Source organism: Acanthaster planci, linkage group LG05, assembly GCF_054643075.1.
Source record: "Acanthaster planci isolate LZ-2023a linkage group LG05, COTS_SCS, whole genome shotgun sequence".
NCBI lineage: Eukaryota > Metazoa > Echinodermata > Asteroidea > Valvatida > Acanthasteridae > Acanthaster > Acanthaster planci.
Genome location: NC_141781.1, coordinates 19972906 through 19996567, shown reverse-complemented (window position 1 = coordinate 19996567; position 23662 = coordinate 19972906). Strand labels below are relative to the sequence as shown.

At 42.1% G+C, this 23662-nt stretch overlaps 2 protein-coding genes and 1 long non-coding RNA gene across 20 annotated transcripts; 1 reads left to right on the top strand and 2 right to left on the bottom strand.

Moving 5' to 3' along the window:
• The first annotated feature begins 545 nt into the window (after positions 1–545).
• On the top strand, positions 546–3007 carry LOC147799207 (uncharacterized). Its single transcript, XR_015425327.1, has 2 exons — positions 546–1233; positions 2276–3007. It is a non-coding gene; the product is annotated as an uncharacterized LOC147799207 (long non-coding RNA).
• On the bottom strand, positions 1572–11541 carry LOC147799206 (adhesion G protein-coupled receptor V1-like). 18 transcript variants are annotated; one of them, XM_087137137.1, is made up of 11 exons: positions 10574–11086; positions 10132–10272; positions 7551–7783; positions 7321–7423; positions 6969–7113; positions 6634–6756; positions 5902–6006; positions 5156–5272; positions 4093–4415; positions 3547–3625; positions 1572–2494 (listed from the first exon to the last, which is right to left on the bottom strand). In XM_087137137.1, the coding sequence occupies exons 2-4, from the start codon at positions 10213–10215 to the stop codon at positions 7357–7359; spliced, it is 384 nt and encodes a 127-aa protein (XP_086993263.1). In that variant the 5' UTR covers positions 10216–10272; positions 10574–11086; the 3' UTR covers positions 1572–2494; positions 3547–3625; positions 4093–4415; positions 5156–5272; positions 5902–6006; positions 6634–6756; positions 6969–7113; positions 7321–7356. The 18 variants fall into 18 exon arrangements, 14 of the variants coding, with proteins under 14 accessions (XP_086993263.1, XP_086993277.1, XP_086993271.1 ...); XR_015425324.1 differs by having other exon boundaries at positions 7551–9687; positions 10132–11091; XR_015425323.1 differs by having other exon boundaries at positions 7551–9287; positions 9501–11080.
• Positions 11542–13091: 1550 nt separating this feature from the next.
• Positions 13092–22504, bottom strand: LOC110989439 (tetraspanin-9-like). Its single transcript, XM_022253816.2, has 7 exons — positions 21839–22504; positions 21045–21160; positions 19469–19660; positions 18423–18602; positions 17000–17146; positions 16288–16371; positions 13092–14715 (listed from the first exon to the last, which is right to left on the bottom strand). The coding sequence occupies exons 2-7, from the start codon at positions 21099–21101 to the stop codon at positions 14662–14664; spliced, it is 714 nt and encodes a 237-aa protein (XP_022109508.2). The 5' UTR covers positions 21102–21160; positions 21839–22504; the 3' UTR covers positions 13092–14661.
• Positions 22505–23662: the final 1158 nt, after the last annotated feature.

The following is a 23662-nucleotide window of genomic DNA, read 5'->3' as shown; positions in this document are numbered from 1 at the left end:
TTCGTTACGCTTGGGTGAACAACAATGGGGAGAATTGAAGCAGAAAATATCGAAAAACTCGCCTTTAAAAGCAGTTCAGACTACAAAATGACACTTTTTGCAGAGGAAATTGAATAACAAACCAAACCATAGTTTCAAAATTTCAAAATTCGCCCGGACAAAAAAGTTGGCTTTTCAGGAATTGCTGGTTCCACGTTAAAACTTTCTCCTCTCCGACGTTGGTGGCGCTATAACATTGAAAGTCCACGGTGCATGTGCCATGTGTGCACAATGCACGCGTTGGCTATTTAGCTATCAAAGTGTCCCGAGAATTCTGTATATTTCACTTTCTGGTCTTAATTCCTAAGGGGAAAAAACAATAAAGATATCAGTTTGTTTCAGTAAAAACAAGATAAGAAGATTTTTTTGAAAGTGTTGATTGTTTTAATTAAAATTGTTTTCTTGCGGAGAAAGCCGGGGCGGCACAAGTCCACTCTCATCAAAGTCTTGACGCGTGGACTTTAAATGTTATAGCGCCATCAACGGCAGGCGGAAGAAAGTTTAAGCGTGGAACCAGCCAGTCCTGAAAAGCCAACTTTTTTATCCCAGCTAATTTCGGAATTTTGAAACTATAGTTAGATTTATTATGCAATTTCCTCTGCAAAAAGTATCATTTCGTTGCCTAAAATGCTTTTGAAGGCGAGTATTTCGACATTTTCCGCTTCAATTCTCTCCTTTGTTGTTCACCCAAGCGTAACGAAAGATAGCGGCGTCTAATCCTCCGTAAGTCTCCCAACATTTTATTGTTTAGGAGAGACCGAACAAAGGAATCCAACAAAAGAAATGGTCTCTTTCTCAGCCAATGTACGGTTTGTTTAACGTGCGTGCAACGGGACCCCAAAGTTTAAACGCCTTGTATTTGCCTCTAACACGGATTCGTATTCCCCGTGCAATCTATGGAAGGTTTCGTCTCCCTCTTCTAGTTCCATTCCTATTGGCTCCCTGCCTACACGTGGTTTGCTTTTTGCCGTCGCTTATTCATTACTTATAAGTGTATACGTCTTGTCATTTTGTGGCCGTGTCTTCAGCCAAGAAGCATCGAAACCCCAGATGTAAGGACATCCGAGTCATGTGAATTCCACCTCGCTGTTGACCATAAATCCCCACTGTTAATGCGCCATTTCTTCTACGTTTGTAAACCTTATGGTTCTGTCGCCAGTTTACATCCAGCGGCCAGTCAATCTACACAAGAAGGTAATTAACATTTCACTTCAGCATACCTTGGTACATTCTTGAAACCATCAATTTGTACATCATGGCGCAGTTTTGCACATTTGTACAATTTTCCCCTGTGTTTCTCAGTGTTAGCAGAAAGTCGAAATCCAAGTCGTTTCAAGTGCTTGTTTGGCAGATCTTGAAATTTAGATCCTGACTTGGGTACAATTAATTTCGATTCAAAGAGGTTATCCCCATAAAATGGTTGATAGCTCTCCAGTTAAGCTTAACAAATGATCAATTCTTTGAGGAGTTTGGTTTATATAAAAACTAAACGCGTATCAAAGACAATACAATAACAGAAGAGACTTGATAAGTAAATTTCCTTTCCATGTTTTATTGTAAACTGACTTAAATTCGTGCATGGAATTTGACAATTACAAAACATTACATTTTGTAAATACATATGTATTAACTTAACAATGTTTGTGACTCTTTCAAAAAAACAACTATTGCTATAGAGAAAGGTGAATTTTGCTCTCCCTGGACTTAACTTACAACTAAATGCACCAAGTGTTTAAGTGCATACAAGGAGTTCCATATCTGGACATAACTCGACACCCTTTGCACAAATCCTTTCAGACTTGTCTGAAAAATTGGGGTTTTGTATTAAAGGACAATGCAAATGGGTAACCCCCCCCTTTTGCTGCGAGTGAAATCATAACGACATCGGAGGATTTGGGACAGTTAGTGTTATATAATTTCCCAGCTGAATTTGACTTTTTAGGACATGTTATAAGTTCAGTCTTGATGGCTAACAAACCATTGCAAGGGAGTTTCATATACGGACACCACTTTGCACCCTGTGCACAAATCCTACAGAGTAGAGGTCTCAAACATTCCAAGTTTTTTTCTAAGTAAACAGCCTGGTTTTTCTCCCTCCTAAATTGAACTTTACTGGACATGGTTTTGCTTTCTGATGGCTAATAGGAACTCATCCCCAGAACTCTCACCCCAGAACATAAATTGCTATCAAATTTGAAATCCATTTATATGTTCTGATTTTTCCAAATATTTTTAGCCAACATCGGACGAAGTTCCAGTCAACATTTCTGCACTTTCTCTAAAAGTCTGCGATGTTGAAGCTGCAGGAGGGACCAACTGACTTATGGAGCTGGCTCAAGACATCTTGCATCATGGAGCCAACCAGCTAACATCTATGGAATCTAAGGCTGTGTGGGTTATCTTGCTTTTAGTCTTGAATCAACCAGGCATCGATGACTGGGTCCAACCATGAACACTACAAGAACATGAGGAAATGTTCAACATGAACACTAAGTTATCTAATTCCATCTCCAAGTGAAAGCTACTACAATTAAGTGCAGTCTCATGGAGACATTTTCAAATTACAATTTGGTTACAAGAATGTTGGCTAATTCTCTAGAAGCCTGAACTCTTTAATTTCAAAGTCTTAAAGTTAGGAAATTGGAAACCACAAGAGTTGGAACTCCCATACAAATTCTTAAAAAGTACAGTCTGACATTCAACCCAGGTCCAAAGCACGAAGTTTGCCGGTGGAAATTTTGCACTGTGAAGCAATATAAGATGCAGTTTGATTTTGAGTGACTGTTGCACTAAACGTGTACTAACCTTTTACACGAGGTCACTAAATAATCTCCAATTTTTCATCCCCTCAAAATTCCTTCCAGATTATAAAATTTCTTTAAGAGTCCCTACTGACTTTTATTATGCTTTAAAGCCCTTCTTGGATAAATAAAACAAAAAACCTTCAAGACCTGTGAAGTCACTTGAATTTGTCGACAAGAGTATCTTTCTTTTCATTTCAAACTCAATGGACAGTTTTGGGGGTTATATCTCAAATCTATTTGAGGGTGATTTACAAATGACAGCTCTTTCATGTCTTACAGTTGACAGTTTTCAAGTTCATGCCATCTGGGGTTAACCGCTCATACTTCAATGAAACACGAGTCATTTTCAATTATTTGCTCTCCATAATGGAATGCCGGTGTGCAGTTACAAATCCTGAATTCTTTTTGCGGCCTTGAGCATTCAAACAAGTTTTCATATTTCATTTGTGCAAAAACTGAATTTGGGGCTGTTCCAGCAGAATTTAAAATGAAATGAAGCAAATCTCACAGGAAAATTCAAACGAAAAGTTGTCACAAGATTTCATTTTCAGCCGCAAGCCTTTTTTGGTGTGAAAACAGATTTCTGTATCAAATCTTAAAGTGCAAAGTAAAAAATGTAATGGTCAACTGATGATTCACAGGGTGGGCCATACAGCATGTCATGGTAACAGGCTACAAAAGGTTACAGCATTGTTTATTTTACCTTGTCATGTGACCTCAGACAGCTAATGAAACTTGCACAGGTACTTCTGTGATGTGAAGAAACTGTCACTTCTGCTCTGCTGTACATAAAAGGGATGAAAACAAATGCAAAAGTTCCAAAATTAGAAACAAATTCTTCACATTTAAGTGTATGGGGGAAAACTTTACCTTGTACAAATTTGGTGGATGAAAAGCCTACTTTTATGCATTGTTTATTCAAAAAGCAAAAGAAAACTAAGATCCTTACCCAGGTTGAAAGGTCACTTGTCAAGTGATGAGATGATACTCTTAACAGGCTATTGCATTTTAAGATATGTCCCATGCCCCAACCCTAGTTAAATTTCATGACCTCCACACACATGTACAGATGCTTTATTACAGTTGCTCCATTTGAGGAGTCTGAAAATGACCTCTGGTTTTAAGGGATGCCTTGCTGAGCAAAGAGGCGAATATGTTCCATAAACCAAAACTGAAAAGTATTTCACAATATAATATTCAAAAGAGCATAAAAGTGTAGAAGCCTTTGATATTAGGGTTTACAAACTACCTGTACTAATCCAGTGCACGATTGGTACAGACTTGCTGTAACACTGATGCCTGGCTGGTTGGCTCAAAAGATGACTGGCTGGTTGGTAGGCTGATTGGATCACAAGATGACCGGCTGGTTGGTAGGCTGACTGGTTCACAAGATGACTAGCTGGTGGGTAGGCTGACTGGTTCATAAGATGACTGGCTGGTTGGTAGGCTGATTGGTTAAGACAGGATAAAGGATGAAGCTACTCACACCAGCCGATCGATGACAATAAACAGAATGTCGTATCTGTCGGTGTGCTCATCGTTGATCACAAACACCTTCCGCAAGTTGAACGCCTGAAGACATAAAAACATGAATAAAGTTAACAGACAGCACAGCAAAATAACAATATTGGGGACAATTAACGCATGCTTTGCTTTACTAGCAATGGGGACAGTACAGTAATTTGCCACTCTAAACAACTGTACATCTTGTTAGCTTTTAGGATCAAATCCACATAGAAATTTGTAAATAGCCGGACACAATCATCAGACCGAACCCGCAAGCTGACGGACAAAAACCCAGAAGCTGTCCAGGCTGTGTGGGCAATTAACTGCTGACATGTTTCTAACTTGTCCTGTTGTGATCAATGTTCAACTACTGGGCCACCTAAACTTGTCTGGCAACTTTGGCAGGTAAGTGAGCGGAACATCAAAGACAAAGCCAGGAATTGCAAATGGTGTGGCTCAGACCAAATGACTTCAAGAGTGTTATTCAGATTTGATATGTTATCTGGACTTCGTGTCAGGGCAGACATGTTTGGGTAAATAAGCAATATGTGAATCACTGGTCATGCAAGAAGGAAAGGGGGTGTGGCCTTCTTGGACACCACTCCTCCAACAGATCCAACCTTCTATGGAATGGAGTTTTGGGCAGTACTGTGTGACAGTAGGGTTAAAATCAACAGGGCCACATCTGCTGCTTCTTTTGTACCTGTGGAGCTGTCTGTTAAAAGGTGTTCTGGGTATAAAGCTATTTGAATTAAGGAGGTACCCGCGAGACATGAACAGAATGGAGTTAGGGGGTCCGTCCTCACCTGTAAGACCATCCAAGTGAACTGTGCCAGAAAGCAGAAGTGGGTCAGCACCCTTAGGACAGCACAGAAGGGTGCAGAGACAGAGCTACTCACATACACTGAGATGACAAAGATGATCTGAGGAGAGAACAGGTGGACAGGTTATTTTCCAATTAATATCAATCCTAGCTCCCTCAGAACTCTTGCTAGGAATCTTTAACTCACTCTGAGGAGAGAACAGTTGGAAAGATCAATATGCTAATAAATATCTTAGCTCTCTCTGAATTCTTTGATTCTTCAAAATCCTCCACTGTACAGGGAATCCTCCACTGTGCAAGGAATTCTCCACTGTGCAGGGAATCCTCCACTGTGCAGGGAATCCTCCACTGTGCAGGGAATTCTCCACTGTGCAGGGAATCCTCCGCTGTGCAGGGAACTAATGGCACAGTCTTTGTACTTCAACTTTCAAGGGACAGTGGAGCATCATGCACAGTAACACTCGCTTGGCTCTATCTTCCTACATCCTACAAAATCTTCCAAACTTCTAACTGGTTTCTTTGAAGGATCTGGAAGACCAAAGCCTAAGATTTGAGCTCTGCTACTTTCCTGAGGGCATTTGTTGGAGAGAACCATTTTGGAATCACTGATTACTCCATCTGGTTTCATACTTGACGCAGTTGCTCTTACCTCGCTAAGCTCAGGGATTCTTTCTCCCAAATTTTAAAACAGCATCAAGAATAAAGCACATCTATAAATGTTGTTGTTACCTAGAGTGATATGGCGGCAGAGCACATATGCATGAGAAGCTTGGCCGAGAACATGGACAAGACTGAGCAGACGACATGAGCAATGATGGCACACAACAGGCCCAACTGCACAGAGAGAATGAAACACGTCCTTCATCTTGGTGAATCTGTGTTTGGCTGATTAATTTCAGGACTGCTATTCTAGTCACAAAATTTCGAGTACTGATTTTGTTTGAACAGGTAAAAGTAATAACTACATGACTTGGAAACGTATAAAATAAAAGGTTTTACTGCACACTGTTTTTGAGGTTTAGAATTTGTAAATTAATAACATAGGCATGGTGAACACAGGTCAAGTGTGTTCAGCATCTCATGGAAAAGGACATATTAAACTTAACTGTCAAAAAGGGGAATTCACTTTAGAAATAGTTATTTTTTAGTGTACCAAGTAAAATAAATGGTCATAACGATTTTCTGATAAAACAATGAAAACTTCCTCAAATATTTCTATAACCATATTTAGAAAGAGGTACTATTTTAATAAGATCCAAAAAATTGCCACTCATGGGAACATTGAATTGTGAGGTATTAAAAACATAGCTCACTGCTTAGCTTCTTGCTCAAGTTGGCACATGGTAATAAAGTCTAGGGAATTGTTTTTGCCAAAACATGGACGGTGGGGAACCAACTCATTTTGTTGGTCAAGAGGAATTAGCTTTCCTAGTTGATAAACTCCAAACATTTTTTACTTACAACGCAGACGAAGCAAGATGCATGGATGTAGAAATTGTAGCCAACAATGTCATCTGTCTCGTCTTGGGCTGCATAGTCAGACAATTGAGTGCATGAACACTCCACATAGATACCCTGATCAATCTGTGAACAAAGGACAGAAGAGAGAATTGACCAATGGCAGGCCCCGACTGATGCCTCTAAAGTGTGACAGCCATTCACAGCACCTCTCTCATCAAATGAATGCAGAAATATTTCATCTGACCAATCAAAAGACCCGTCCCCTCACACATTACTGAATCAGCAGGATTGTCTCATATCAAAGCATCATCATCAAACCCAGGGTCAAGACCTACCAGGACTTGGCAGTCGTTGGTTCTCCAGCGCTCTGTGGCTCCGAGGGGGGGTCACCTGGGCATTGTCAGCTTAGGTGCGGTAAGTGACCAAGCTGGACAGCCTGATGAAATTCTGCTTTGCCCCTTTGATGGCTACCAACAAAACCTGAGCAAAAAATGTGAGCACGAAATGTAAGCAGGCGGGTTTTTCTTCCCAAAATTATGTTGGCCATTTGACTACAATGTCAGTAAAACATTTAGGAATGCCAGATCATATTTAGAAATCAGTAAACTTTTAGGAATTCCCACTTACATTTAGAAATAAGTAAAATTTTTAGGAATGCCTGATCATATTTAGAAAGCCTATCAATACCTGGTTATTGAGAGTAGAGAACCAGCCCATCGCAAGTCAGTCACAAGCCAAATCATAAATCAGTTTGCAGATCAGCTCATAAATAGAGAATGCAAAACAACAGCTGAAAAAAATGACACAGATATCACCAAACAGACAATGATAACAACTGGCGTTAGTCGATAATCCATTCATACTAATAGTTACATGTTTCGTTACAATTTCACTCAATTTCTTCGGTCGGTACTTACTTTGCCTGGAAGTTGTGGCCGTTGATTCTACCCCGAGACCATCGGCCTGTATCCGCCACGGCATGATTGCAGGACAGTGTCTGGAGGTCCGTTGACTCACACGGCAGGTCAGTCACAAGGATGAAGGCACACAAGCTGAAGGATTCCACCAGCTGGTAGGCACTCCTGGCTGAGCAGAGTTCATCAACAGGGTTTATGTGGCGTGAGGGCTCAAGCAAACACACTGGAACATTCTGCCAACATTTCGTGAAATTTGCCAAACTTTTTTGATAATCTTCAAACTTAATCAGTTTAAATAATGGTAAACTAGCCAAAACTTGCACAATGAAAATCACAGCACGGGGAACATAAAGCAGATTGAGGTGGTCAAGGACCTTGATAATACTTCTAAAGAGTCAGATTAGTCAGCACACCTTGCGTCTTGTCGTTCAGGATTCACTTACACACAGGCCTAGTAGATATTCATCAGCTGACTGAGCAGGTTGCTAGGCAATTTCCTTTGCCCCGTCGTCCCAGATCACAGACAATCTGCTCGTCTTCCACGAGGTTGATGCTGGCTGTGCCGTGCTGGGTGTGGATAACAACCCCACTGGTAGCCCCCGTCAACCAACGTGCACAGTCACTGATTGGCTGGGCACGTCACCATGCCCTGCACTTCCCTCCTTGAGTTGTGTGTAGAGATCAGTATCATTGGTGATCTCTCTGATGGGACTGTGCGTCGCTTGCCACTCCACCTGAAATTGACATCATCTGCCTGCTCAAGAAACTTTATCTTTTCCAGACATTCAAAGTGAGTCATGCTTTTCAGCAAAACTTAAAGAGTAATTTATTTAATGCAAATGATGGCTAAGGGGAGTCTTAGCGGGACTCCATCAAAGAAAGCCTGCTCTCTTTTGAGAGAGAGCGTAACAGAAGGCTGGGCATCCTCCATACTTTCTCAAAGCTGATCACTCCGTTGAAGTTGTCACTCACGACGATGGTGAAGTGAGTAAACCCCTGAACATGGGGAAGCGGCAAATGAAATATTAAAGTTGAAAAAGATGTAGAAGAAACTGGTGTTGAAGTCGACTCCATCATGAGCCCTTTCACAAGACCGAGCACAAGCGTGAGGTGAACCGTTGCAAAGGGGATGCCTGTGTGTGACAGCTTGCATGTAGTTGAGTAGCATGTGACTGGATGGCTTTTTGGGGACTTCTGGTGGATTCATGGGAATCTTGGGGAGAAAGGGTGGCACTTCCCTTCCCCCCAAAATACTCATTGAAAACACAAAAATGGAGGAAGAAGAAAAGATGAACAAAAACCTGAAGGGAAGTTACAAGATTAAAATCACAAATTCCCTTTAAAAACTTTGAAATGTACCCCTTCTACCATAAATAGTTCCTCAATTTGCAGAAGGTGGGTGCTTTGTAGCCCCACCAGAAAGAAATCTTGCTCTCATTGTGAAGAAATCCTGGTAAAGCCAATGGACGGACTCAACTACAACTTTGACAGAAACATAACACTAAACAACGTCGTAATACCAGATATAGAGCCCAATTACACAATTGTTACTAAATTCTTGCACTTTACATTTTACTCCAAAACTCCATCTATTAATCTCATCAAACCAGGTGCAAAACCACATTGATCCCTGGTCCCATCTTCAGTCCACCCGTCGCTTTGGCCCTGGGTGATGCGTACCCCTCCTATGAGGTTTGCCAGTGAGAAAAACTTCAGACTTGCTACATGTACTTGCTTCTGAAGAATTAAGACAAAAGCCATTTTTAAAATGATGATACTTACAAACCTATTGTAACTTTAACCATGTGACATGGGGTTGTGGATGACTGATTCAGAAACCATCTCCCAAATTCCTCAAACCATCTTTGCTTCCAAGTACATGTAAGCTCTATCAAAACCTTAAATAGCCAAAAAACCATAAAGTGTCACATGTGGTGTGATGAGACTCACCCAGAATGTGATCTCCATGTTCACCTCTCAGTAGTCCAGACCAGCTGTGGCATGGGGTCTGTCCTGGGTAGTGGGGGGTCACACTATCCTAACTGCCAGGGCTCCCAGGTCTCCCCCAATGGTCCACACTCTGACCCGGCCTCCCCATGATGGGTGCCCCCGGAAAAAATTATTGAAATGTAATTGCCTTACAGGCAATTACATTTCAGGTTAATCATGTTAATAGAAATCAGCACTCCTTCCTGTGACGAAAAGCGCTTAGGCTTAGATAATTTATTGGCACTCTTCAATGAAAAATTTATGAATGATTAAAATCACATGTCCAACTTTAATTTGGTTTCCAGACTAAAAGATCGAGACTTCTTTGAGAGATCTTTAATTAGGTCTGGAAGCTGCCACAGTCCTGTAAACAAACAGGGGAAAATCTTGCCAAACTAAGCCTAGTCCAAATTTTATAAAACTGGTGTCAGAAAATGACATATGTACATGCACATGTAGGCCTAGCATGAAAAACAATTATGGCAGCGAAATTGGGAAGAGAGTATAGGAGGCCTGCATGATGAGGGGCGGATACATGTGCAGTCGTCCGCCCTTTTTGGTGGGTTAACATCTTGGGCCTACCTACTCCTACCTGATTATTCAGTGTGACATGCTTGAAAGTGGCTTCGCTCTCGGCTGTCTCCACCGTTCCACCACGCCGTAGGGCCGGGATCATTGCAATCCTGGATAGCCACCTCAGAGACAGGGTACCTGGAGCTAGTTGGGCTGGTGCCTTGCAAGGGGGGGGGATACACAGTAAATCACATAAACCATTCGATGAGACAATTGTTCGGGCATTACTTCAGAGAAGTTTTAAAAAATGGAACTGGTTAGCTTTGTTCTCTATAATTCTTTCCAAAATGTAGTTTTTCACTACTTAGAATTCAACAACATTTCTTGAAACAATTAAAGCGCTGTTGCTAAAAAGAGAAATAAGAAACAATCAACGTATAGGTGCCATGGAGGAAAGTGCTTAGATTTTGGAAAAGTTCGCGTCGCTACGAAAAAGATGACGCTCGATTGAATAGGCCTACTTTTATTCCATCAACCCAGCTATGTTCAATGCTTGAGAGGATGCCTTTTATCAAGGGAGATTAGCCAACAACAGAGGATGCAAGACCGTGTTCCCATCTTGCCCCGTCTTCCTGGCGCCGCATCGCGCTGGATGTGCTGGACGGTCTACGATACATGCACGACAGGGGTCTCCTTCATAACGACCTTAAAACTGATAACATTTTGGTCCGTGATGTTGGGGGCTCCTGGCGTGCGTGTATTATTGACGTGGGGTTGTGTACCCTGGCGAGCCATCCTCGGGTACACTACCTCACCTCAGCACAGAAGGCGCGATGGCGGCGCTATCACGTGCACATCGCCCCAGAGCTGGTGGAGGATGCAGCACCACAGACCCAGCTGAGTGATGTTTTCCAGATGGGTCTGGTGCTGTATTTCATCGGTCTCTGGGGCGGTGTGCCAAGCCTGATACCGCTCCCCTGAGGCGAGACCACCTGTATGCGGTCCTCAACGGCCGTACTCCGGCTTATGGTGGCTGGGGTTGCATACGTCGATATTAACTTGCCATCCCAGTCGAACTTTTTTCCGGTATGCAGTGCTCCTTGAGGATTTGGAGAGGTGGGGAAATTTTCCATTTATTTTGGCGCGTGTGGTTCGGAGATGAGGCTACGTTGGTTGGGAAGGAAAACAAAGAATTGAAAATGCCTGGGGCGGTTTGCCCTTGCCTTGCCCCAAATACTCCATGAAATAGCGCATTGAGTTTCAAAGTACAAACATTTTGGTATGAACGGACGATCGCCAAGACTGAGATTGGCAGTTCTTACTGTTGGTGCTAGGTGTTTTAAAAGAACACAAAATGACATTTTATAATCCTCCAGGCTATCCTCCAGGATATCCATTTATGATTTACATGACCTTGTGGGGCAAACAGATGAATTTTTAAGGCCTGCAAAGCCTGGGTAGGCGTGGAGTAGTAAAGTGCATCTAATTCGAGTCTGAAACACGACAAGGCCGTTATGTGCCTGACATCACTCAAGTTTTAACCGCTCATATCCCACCATCCGCTAACAGCCTCACCATCAGCACCACGGGGGTGGGTCGATGTACACATCTGATGGTAATTTATAACAATTTAAAGAATAAACAAGAATAAACATAAAAGACAATTAGATGTACAAACAGGAACAGGAAAAATTAGAAGCATAATTAGATCTTAAATCAGAGGGACACACGTGCATGCAGACAGATACGACCAGCATAGGGTGCCAAGTTTCATCCTGGTCAATTGTTGTCAGAGGGGAAAATTTACGGGCCTCTTTCGGAAACAAACGCCGCTATGCAGTCCAGAACAACGCTGACATGACAAAAACCGCTTCATCGAACATTCAGATGTACCGAACAATCCACTGGATTGCCAAGTATAATTTGCATTTAACTGGCGAGGGAAAAATAGTCTTTATCATGGGCACATTGTTCTTGAGCAAGAGCCACAATATAGACCAGTCGCCCTTACGCCAGGAAAATCTATCTTACTACTGAATTTCTCCGAAGTCAAGTTTTGACCTGGAAATAAATTCATGAAAACAACTTTATTTTTCAAATGGACTGATCGGCTGATGTAATTCCCTAGGTTTTCGTTAAATATACGTGACAGTTACACTGTTATTGTCATGTCTGGACTAGTACCACTGCAATGGAATGGCTCTATAGTGTAGTAATCTAGCATCGAGAAATCTGTGTCATGACTCAAAGGAAAGCTGACTTTGCTTTTCACCTCGTTATTGTTTTTATTCGTCAGGGGATGGAATTATTGTTGGCTATAACAAACTCTCCATGCAGACTTCTGTGAGACAGGCTGCCACACATCTGAATTAGCAAGGGGCCGTGTGCGCTGGCGACCTAAAATACTGGATATTTTCGTCACGTTCCTTATAAGGCGTTGAACTGTACTGAACTCTCGCTAGTGCCCGACACTTATCGCTGTTTGCCAGTAAGCCGCGCCGCTATTTGGAACTTTGTGTTGAGTTTTGTTAATCTTAGATTTTGTGCGTCCCTAGTCTGGCTCCCTGAGGACCCCAACGACTCTTGATAAAATCTATTAGGTTACCCATCATCCACGGCTAAATGATTAATTCGTGACGCAACATGTCATCATGGTAACCGGAAGCCTAATTTGGGTCACGGTCGTTTATGTACTAAGAGACATCTGTGGTCATGGCTGGATTCCTTTTCGTTCATTTATTTTACCGGCCCCTTCAATCGAAGGACAACAGTCAGATTCATCTGGCCTGCGAACCAGTCTAGCGCATTTCGAGTCTATTTCGTATATTTTATAAGTCAATATTTCCTACCTTGATATTTGCAATAGACGGAACGTCTACTTTGGGAAATCCAATCTATAGTTGTGAAATTATAGAATTACTGCAATGAGCATAAGAACTCATCTTCTGCACATTAATTCCCTGTACAGTATTTGCACATCACAATAAATTGGGTTTAGTACCTCACAAATAATAAATGACAGCATTTGATTCCTTAACGTAGAGTTATTGCAGCATAAACCATTTAATTGTTTTATCAAAACATTTGTATTGTGCAACGTACCTCAAGATCGTACATGTACAACTCGTCCATCACATTCAGGTCGTTTCACCTTTGTAGCAGTCAAAAGAATAACTTCCAACATTTTGCGTCGTAATTAATAAGTCCTCACAACAATCACATTATTGCAATCGTACGTCCAGAGGGTGAGATCTCAAGGAGTTACGTCGTCAAGAAACGGTAATGCAAACGGTTGTAGACCTTTAAAGTAAACTTTTACATTTCAAAACTATAAAAAAAACTCCACTTTCTGTAGAGAGGTGAATTTCATCATCTTCATCACCGACGGTCTCAAATACCCATCGACACCATGTGTAATGCCTGCCAGCAAGGTTAGGTGTATTGGATCACACAAAACCCATATGGATTGAGTTGTTACACGGTGACAACATACCCCAGCCCTCAGTGTATTAACACACGGAATCAATTGGTCAAATTGGAAGGCATGCATAATAAATGAAAATGCAATTGATTTTAGTTCTGGTTTTTTTTTCTGATTTAGTTACTGAGTCTTTATTACCTAAAGACCTGTTGCATTCACAGGAAGAATACATACTGATAAATAAGAAATGAAGAAGTAGACATTTAGAGATGTAAATAAAAGGATCTTTTCCTTGCCAGGAAGGAAGGCTTAACTGCATTATATCACTTTTATATTCCGAGTGACAAAGCTTGCCGGTTCTCAGTACAATTATGTTCTTTAAATAGTAAGACAGTAGGTGTTAAGAAGTTGGGACATTTGTGAGGAGGTACATATGATTAATGTTGCTGATGAACCTCGTGGAACCAATGCACATTCACATCGAATTCCAAGGTTAATTTCTCCTATTGTAGTTTTTGCTGATCTTGCAACGTTATGAACTGGTCTCTTATTAAATAAAAAACTATACCGCGTTTCGTTCATGAGACAATCCCTAGATTTTTGTCAACCCAAACTGCGGGTATACATCCTCTACTAAAATTTCTTTGGGGGATGTTCTTAATTAAAATTATTTCACCCACACTGCATTATAGCTTCAATCACAACATCAAACTGTCGGCGATGAAAGGCTCCTCCGATTACGGGGTCACTCGCTGCATTCAGCAAGTTTTTGGTATTAGATTTTTGAAACATAGGCGTCCATTCCGACAAGGCTATCTTTACAGATGTTAAGTGTATGCATTATACTCACACCTTAGACTTATTGGCGAGTGGAAAAAGGGGAATTCTGGTCAGGTGGCTGTAATCAGCATCATGTTTTCAGGTTTAAAAGTGTTTTTGTCGAAAAACAGGACACGAAAGTTATCTTTTTATCAATATTTCTGCATAAGACTGCCCACTTAATGCCACTCATAGAACCAGTCCAATAATAAATTTCCGTTGACAAAATACATGTATTATTTAAGCATACACTTTATACAGTATAAAAGACTTTAACTAAAATATGACTTTGTATACTATTTCTATTCTGGGCTTGGCCTGTCTTAAAAATCAAATTTCAGATGAGTTTGAAGCTACTGGCCTCTGTGTTTAGCCTTTCCGGATTGAGTAACACAGCATGAAGGATAGGACGATGCCAAGCATCTAGAAAGGGAAAAATGACCCATTTATCACAGTGGTCAGTTACAAAGAATATTTAAGAATGTTTCATCAAGGTTGTAAGCACATAATTGTGGAGGAACCCCAGCTAAATGGCGTAAATTGAAGTGGGAATTTTTAATGTGCGACCCACTATGTAAAATGCCGATTTTTGAATTATGGGCCGTCATTTAGCATAGTAATCAAATGGAAGGTGTTCCTGATAATCTCTAAATGTTAAGTAAAAAGATATTTGTCACGAGCGTCGCCAGGGGGCGAGACAGGTGTCACTCCGTCACTGGAGACTTTTGATATTGAGGACAAATAAGGAAAAAGGATAAGACATGGAGAACGTAGCGATAAAAGGGCAACAAACTCGCCAAGCTGCTTTAGAAATCGCTCAAATTTGACCCATCCCATTTTTTTTTCTTTGCTGATGACTACCCCCCCCCCAAAAAAAAACCCCCCTCCCCCTGGAAAAAAGTGCTTTGCCTCCCTGGAAGATACGGTCATGGGGAAAATCCCAGCGACGCACCCATGCTATCGGTCAATTTTGAAAGGTGATATTTATTAGTATCATGGCGCAAACGGGATCCCTTGCCTTGAAATACTCTGACTGCAACAATCTCTCTTCTCCTATAGCATGGGATCCATTGCGAATTCCCAAAAAGTTGCGCACTCATTGCAAGTGAGAATATGAGAACATTTGCTATGATGTGCTTTAAATCAGCATGCAATTTTTTTTAATGCTGCAAGTTGTATGAAAAGAGAGATATATCTTTGCAACTTATACATGGAGCTGAAAACAAGATTCTCCCTGTAAAAAAAGTGACACGTTTTATTACACGTCAAGTATTACGTTAGCACTGCGCTCATACCGGTCAGCCAACTTAGAGACCGAAAGCTGTAGGCCTTTAGGCGCCATCTTTGGAGGTTTAAATGCCCTTGTGACCTCAACAAACTCAGAAACCGGCCCCGCGGCTCGAAATCTTAATCACAGCAAGCCGTTGTGTCAGGACACTTTTACAGATCGTTTCATGCGCGCACAGTTTAATTTTATTTACTTTAGGGGTATTCAGACGAAATTATCTGTGTCTTTAATCAACGAAATATTCAATTATCGATCAAAAAAATTGTTTCAAAATTTGAAAAATTAGATAAAGAAAATTGTTGTGTCGTTCAGCACTGCATGCTGTGGCGGCCATCTTTTAAAAAACTCCAGCTAAAGAGGTCTCAAAGAGAGAATTTGAGAGACTGGTGGTAGCAGACATATCAGTCCTTTCCACAGTATTGCGCGAGCTCAGAACTGTGCATCCATGCTCGGAACAAGGAGCGCATGCTCACCAAATTGAACGGCTCAAAGTTTCCAATCTTTAAGCAACCTCGTTCTTATTAGTACGATCTTGCGGCCCCATGTTGGTTCCCACCATGCCTTATGCGATCTAACGCAAGTGAAGGAACGCGCACGTAGCCCACGTAATCGAGGTTGATTGTTGAGTGTGCTTATTCACTCAGCGATGGGCACCCGCGCATCGTCCAGTCAGTACAAGGATCTGTGAAATGTAACAGAAAGTTTACCTGAAACACTCCCACACCAATGAGGGCTCCTGCCACAACCCCCATGTGACTCTTTATCTCGCCATTTAGGACCTCCTTGCAACCCTGGGAAGTAATAATAAGAAAAATCACTTGTTCGTCTCGCAGAAAAAGTTACTAAGAAAAACAATTACGACACCAGATAATAGGAATAATATCAGCGACTGCATCAAAATCATGACCCGTGTCAACGAACCTGCGAAGGTATAAAAGTTAAACAACGACCTCTTCCAGAAATATGTAACAGCCATTTACACTTTCGTCTAGCATTCTTGTATTGGCGGAGACAACAATGCACCGAAATTCTTTTCTTTACCTCAAGGAGACATTCAAGATTTGAGTGGGCACTGTACTATGCCCCTGTTGATATAGCAAATACCGTAACTTCTGCTGTTGAGTCGAATGGGCTCATTTGGCATCAACGTGTGACAGTGGTACTTGATGATGCCGGTAAGTAGTTCTTGAGAGTCCAGACTACAGGCATGCGTGCATGCAGAAAAACTTCAACACCCACGCAGCCTCTGTGACTCTGTTACATCAAGGGGAGTAAATGAAACTCCGGTTCCAATGTAGGACTCGAGTACGCACTTCGCCACTTAGCAATATTGTCGATACCACTATCGACACCTTGATTTAGAAATCCGAAATCAAAGACAATGAATCGATTCTTGTTGTCAACGCTGTATTCACCCACCTTTTCCCACTTGCTGACGTCATTGTCCCTGCCACAAGCCGTGACAAGATGCTCGGAACAACAGGAATCTGGCGTCTCACCCGGTATGGTCATGAGGGGATGAAATCGACTCCAATCGGTTGAATTGTTGACGCCACAGCAAGACAGCTGTTTTTAGACGGACCATTAAGATTGCATTAAGTATCTGCTACTTTGCATAGTTACCACACCCGTATTCTGGTTCCCAGCCTTTTTAATAGGAGTTCTAGTAAGCCAGTTATAAATTCCAAAAAAGGTGTTTTCATTTTGATTACTGATCATTTTCACAGCCGATGCGCAGAAAGTCGCAACCCCCACAAGACGGTCAGCCGTGCACTTGCGAATTTAATACAACTCAGTCTCTGTTATTGCATAATGTTTCATATTGTTATATCAAACGGTGTACTTTTGCTGAACTTTGAACTACTCATGCGCAACAGGCACGGCCGCGAATCTTTATGCAGATGAAATGGCGTACGATAGCCATAAACGCGGGACACTGTTCCATCGTATCGGTCTTCTGATATGAATTATTTCTGAATTCGATAGGCCTATAGTGATGCTGATGATTCTAATAGGAAACAACTTTCACGATTATGAGTAACTCGGAACACGACGAGTTGGTGCCAGAATTTTACCCTGAACCGTATAACGAGTGCAGCTGAAGGCGACTTGCATAAACAGAAAGAACTTCGAACGAACACTAAAAGCTCACAAAACTGGTGTCGATCTAAGCGTGAAACGTCACATCACGTACGAAGAAAAGTTAAGTGTGTAGCTGTAACAGAGAATCCAATGTATTCGGGAAAGACTCCACCCAAGCCCTTTTATGCCCACGTTTGGGATATTTTTTACGGGGCATGGGAAAAATACGAATAAGATGTGCAAGAGCGCATAAAAATTATCGATAAATATTATGGTGGGGGAGGAAGAAAGGATATCTTTTTGTAAACTCATCACGGTATTTCTGGAACATGAAGTGGAATTTCAAACTCTTTTTTACATGATAAGGGAGAAACGGAAATGAAACGGTCAAACCCTGTCCTCTCTATTCGCCTTGAACAGAAGCACCCACTTCATCTGTAGAAAACGAGCCATGTTGGTTGGGAGTGTTCGTTTTTGTTGGCAGCTACGCGACCGCAACGCACCGGCGCATTTTAGAGTCGTTTGTAATTAGCGGAGTACCGCGGTTCCTACCAAAGGAGCATCCGTTGCTAGGAAAATTGCGCCCTCTTGTGGTGGCACTCCGGGCTCATTAAAGAATCACGGCCCCTTTTACCTCTTGGACGGAATTAGCCTCTGGTTGTCGGGTGCACGTCACTTTAGGTAACTGAATTACCCAAATGATTTTATAATTTAAAGTTGAAGAGACAGGTATCAAGTACGACATGGGGATAAAACTCACCGAAGTTTGCATTCTGTCCCAAGCCGATGTCAGGCCATGTTCGCCCTTCGTACCGTACAGAGGGATCCCCCGCTGGGTCAGGTCCTTCTCTATAAACGCCTCCACCGCGTTCCTGTTAGCAAAGCCCAGCCCACCAGCTATCAGCTCCGCCGTCAGGATTGCCACCATTATGATAAAATACTGACCGAGAGGAAAAGACCAAACCTTTGGTTGTAGCTTGGAGCCTTCTTTCTACATATTTCTGAAATTCAAATCTGTCTGCATTCTGAAATTCAAACACTAAACCTTTTCAGTATTCTCAATGCATCATGGGACTGGAAGATAAAGAAGAAAAACGAAAGTGAGAAAAATCACACAGCTGGGGAATAATTTTTTTGAACATGAGTTGTCTTCTTGGTGCACTGATCATTTTGGACTGTCAATGAGTCACGGTGCTATTAGCCAATCAAAAACAGGATCCGAAACTCTTTTGTCCAGAATGGACCAATCACGTTAATTTTTCAGCTTATAGTGTCTGGTACCATTTAAGAGCAATCTACTCCTTTTTAGAAATTGGCTATTTATTTCAAAAGTATTGTGTGTTTACGATGTACCTATCTGCATTTTATTCGACTTGATGATTAGGCAATTAAATATCCCAAAGAAAAGAAAATTACGAAGCGATGTTAAAATGCATGGCTTGTTTGTCATTCAACCCTGTGATGCAATGAGAATGTTGAAAAGGTTTATTTTTGCACTCTGACTGATGTAGTATCCAGAATGATGCATCTGCTTCTACATTTACTCTTTAAAACTCTGATGCCGAATAATCACCTCAATTAACTCCAATTGTTGGGGTTAGCAGTGAAAACTATGCGGTGTAACTTTAAAGCCATTATGCAGAAAAAAATGCACGCAGCTCACGTGTTTTGGGATAAAAAATGCACGCAGCTCACGTGTTTTGGGATAATTCCAGTAACATCCTTCTTTGACATTTTCTCAACTGTGCACCTGTTAAAGTACATGAGTAACGGCCGTGTAAGAATGCACAATAAACGGTTACTTACGGTAGAAACCATGCACACGTTCTCCTTCATGGCACCGCAGCAGCCGAGGAAAGCGACCATCATGATGACGCAGCCCACGATCATGGTCATAGTTGTCACGTTGAGGAACGGCAGGCTGGGAAGAAGGGTGGCAAAAGGACCCTCGCGGCTGTACAGGAAGGCACCGATGGCCAACACAGCCACCCCGGTCATCTGTGACGGACGTGAGAGAAATCACGACAATAATTGGGTTGACATTCTTCGCCCGATTTCCTTCTTCAAGTTCCATCATCGTCATGAACATTGTCACTCCAAATTCTTAGTGTCACTGTCGTAATCATGTTCGTCGTGACGTTATAACCACCAACGTCATCCCCACACCCCCTTAAACCTTAACCCCCTTACCCATCCGTCACCACTGTCACTATGCCATCCCTGCCCTTACCATCAGCGCCTCAAGCACCGCCACGCACCATGACCAAAATCAAGATCATCACCATCTTCAACACAACAGTTGCCAAAGCCAATTTCCTTTCCCCTTTCAGATTTCAGTGAGTTTTGAAAATGTTATCCGTATGCATATGTTTTCTTATAAGATAAATGACTTCAAATATAGATCTACATGTATATAGTTACGGACAAAATCAGTTGTATCCCATTTTTATCTCTGAAACACCCTCTTTGAATATTGGTATCCATGTCTTGTTTCAAGGCGAGGGGCAAAACAGATTTTGTTCCCTAAAAATGACTCTCCAATTTCTTCATCTGCAAAAGCGCCATACCCTTCCCACGGAAAGGCGTCAGTCCCGTTTCTAAAAAGCCGGCGATTTCATTAAAGACTGGCAACATGACTTCGGGGACAACTTTCCTCCTGCACCCCCCCCCCATTGACTACAATCAGCCCCTGAATTCATTTCATCAACTTGGTGTCACGCAGCGAGAAGTAAGAAAAGACGAAGCGTGCCCCCCCAACGATCTTCCGCATTTATCATTACGAGCGAAACATGAGGGTTGATCGAAGATTGATCTAAAACAGGGGATCACAAAATGACCCTTCCTCGTGCATAGGCGTTGGGGAAGAAAGACAGAACAATGTTTCTGAATTTATTTTTGTACATGCATTTTTTTGCTCAAATGGGCTCAGGGGTAGATCAAGAACCATTACGTGTGGGAAGTAGGACCAAAATCTGTCGAAATTTCTTTCTGTATAATCTTTTAAGGCTTTCACACTGTGAGGCCACATTTTCGGGGTTTTTTAAACGCTCAGGAAGAAGGGAAGTGAAACAGTCTTCCGAAATCCTGAAAAAGTATTTTTCCCAAATCAACTGCTGGAGGATATGGTTCCCTTTACCCCGTCCCACGGCTCAGTGGTTGGGTAAAGGCAGTTCGTGAGGGAAAGACAATGTAGACTTGTGTTTGTGCGGGGTTTCATTTTATTGAACAGAGGATTTCGTCCTTCAACCTGCTCCCCGACTCTTAAAATAATTTTGTCGATGTGCCCGCTCTACGGTAACGATGCCCACAATTAAGTTATTATTTCACCAGACTCAGTATCAGCACCTGACATCGTTTCTTTATCGAAGAACTTAATACTCACAAAAAACAGCAGGTTGAAAATGAAAAGAACACTCTTCGCACAGTCTCGCATCCCCATGGTGAAAAGAATCACAGCTACTGCGGCTCCCTTCTCTGTGCAGCGCCCTCTCGATGTGTCTGAAACAAGAATTGAACGTGGGTGAGAAAGTGATAAAAAATGGCTTTATCCCGCGTCCAGCGCATGGAAGGACCTATCAGTCGACTACACCATGAAACTTCAAAGGCTTACATTTTCGCACTTTCCTGAATTTCCTCCAACGGCTGAGAAAGTATACATGTATATATAATTATAGAATCTACACGACCCGGGCGCCGACGGTGTCACCGTCAATAGCCCATTATTTTGGGTACGTTAAATGTGACGAAATAATAATCGAGCCTTTCCTGTATTCATTTCCTCTTGGCATGAGAGAGCTGGAGATTGCTCTATTTCCGACTGCCCTGAGTTTGAAACAAAACGAGAAAAGTTAAAAATACACGTCTGCTTTGAATGTCTGTCATCTTAAAGTCTTTTGATGGAGCGAAACTTGACAGTCGCCTTGAAATCTCTTGATGCATATTTGATGTACTAGGCGGTACAATATCGATTGTCATAAAACTCTTCAAACAAGCTTGACACTTCGGAGAAAACCACATTTTGTTTACAGTCCATTTCACTATATTCTGTTTACTTCTATCAGCGACTCGATTTTGCTTTAGAAATTGTAGCAGTTTGCGTTCGGCCTTACTTTCTACTGTCCCCTCGGCTACGCCTACGTCACAAAAGAAATACAAAGGAAACTGGTATACACTCACCTTTGCTCTTGTGAACTAGAAAATCACCGCCTGTCTCTAAAAATGCCTGGGCTTTGAACTCCAGATAACTACGGACGTTTATTACACAAGCTCGTGCAATGGGGCAAATGCGCCAATGCTTGTGTCAATTCGCCTCAGTGTGGCTCGAGATTGAATTTTTGGTCTGACTCATCGTGACGACAGGTGCCCCTTTCCGATCGGATCCTTATCTTGGCAAGTAGATTTACTTTGAATCGTCCGATGACGTGCCACTGGGGACCGTAACAGGGAGCGGCCTCACAGCGTCTGAGGTTTCGTTCGTGTCTGAGAAGGCCGCCAGATTTCGTCAAAGTTGTGGACGAATTGACTCAGCATCTCTAAGGCTGATTCAGTTTTGGGACTGTATTTTGATGTACCAGCAGGCGTAAACAGTTATCAGGGTCAATCGAACGGGACATATTCATTGCAGGCAGCACTAAATAATCTCTTTCCTCGGATGTCATCATTGTTACGTTAACAAGATTTTACAAGTCGTCTATTAAAAAGTAGAAGTTGAAACATAATTTCGCCATCCTGTATGAAGACGATTTGTAAGAGGCGCAATAGCATGTTCTTGCTTGCCCAGCCGACAAAACACAGTCAGGATGACGAGTTGCTTTTTTGTGGGAAAACATAGTCACACTGATGAAAATCGCCCAACAGTTCAGGACTGGGGTTAAGGGTCTGGGGATAGATCCAACGGGGCTGACTGGGGGGGGGGTGTTGTTAGAGCTAGTCAGGCAGCGAGCCAGCAACTTACAATATGCAAAAGAAGTACATATCTGCTCAAATTCACTCATTTTAATGGAAAATCAAAAGGCAATTTTAAGAGTAAAGTCAAGAGTAAAGTAACATCTTAAGCAGTGTCCACATGACATATTTACCGACAACAAACAACGGTCTAGATCTGTAGGTCCCTTTAAGCATGGGGCCATTTCGAAAAAAAAACAAAAACCAGGTGACCACTCTCTCCATACAACCACCGTAGAAAACACAATTCGGTCTGTTAAGCCCTTATGGGAATGTGGCAGACATTTTCGGCCAAATAACTGCACTCGCGCCCACAGACTTACATTTACCCATAGATCTACGTGCCACTTTCCTATGGTCAACAAGATAGGCATGAGATTGGCTTTCGTCTTGGAGCACAAATGACCCATGGGAGACAAAGCCAAGTGGGCCCCGAGAAGTGCTTTCACAGCTCATGAATCTAAGGCGACACGAGGTACCATGCTCTCATGTGCAGTAGCCTGGTTCCTGCCAGCCTTCTTTATAGAGGAATATGAGAAACGCCGTTTTAAATAATGGACCACTGAGGTTCAGTCCATCTCAAATCCATTCCTATCTACGAGCTAAACCAAGTTTCCCTGATAAAAAAAACCATATCTTAATGTTAGTGAGCAGGGTACATCATGACCCAGTGATGCGCCGTTCATTAGCCCTGGGCTTTTACCAAGTCGTTGCCTCAAGGTTCCATCAGCCTACAATTGATATTCCTACTGCTGCTTGGCTTCACGGTTCAACTCTGGGACTTTACTGAAGGCTGAGGACGAAGATGGAGACAAAGCCGAGGCCAGAGGCCATGTCCGAAATGAGCTACGGCTCCAACTACTGCCAGCGTGTCCCCGGACCGAGTATCGTCAATTAACAGTGCAGCTCGGATGCAGCTCACTTGCCGCCCTCTGTTGATTACTACTTTGTTAATGCCACGTGCCCCATTCATAGACATCAAAAAAGTCTATGACATCATTAGACTAAATATACAGTACACGATATTTGTATATACATTACTGAATCTCACAATGT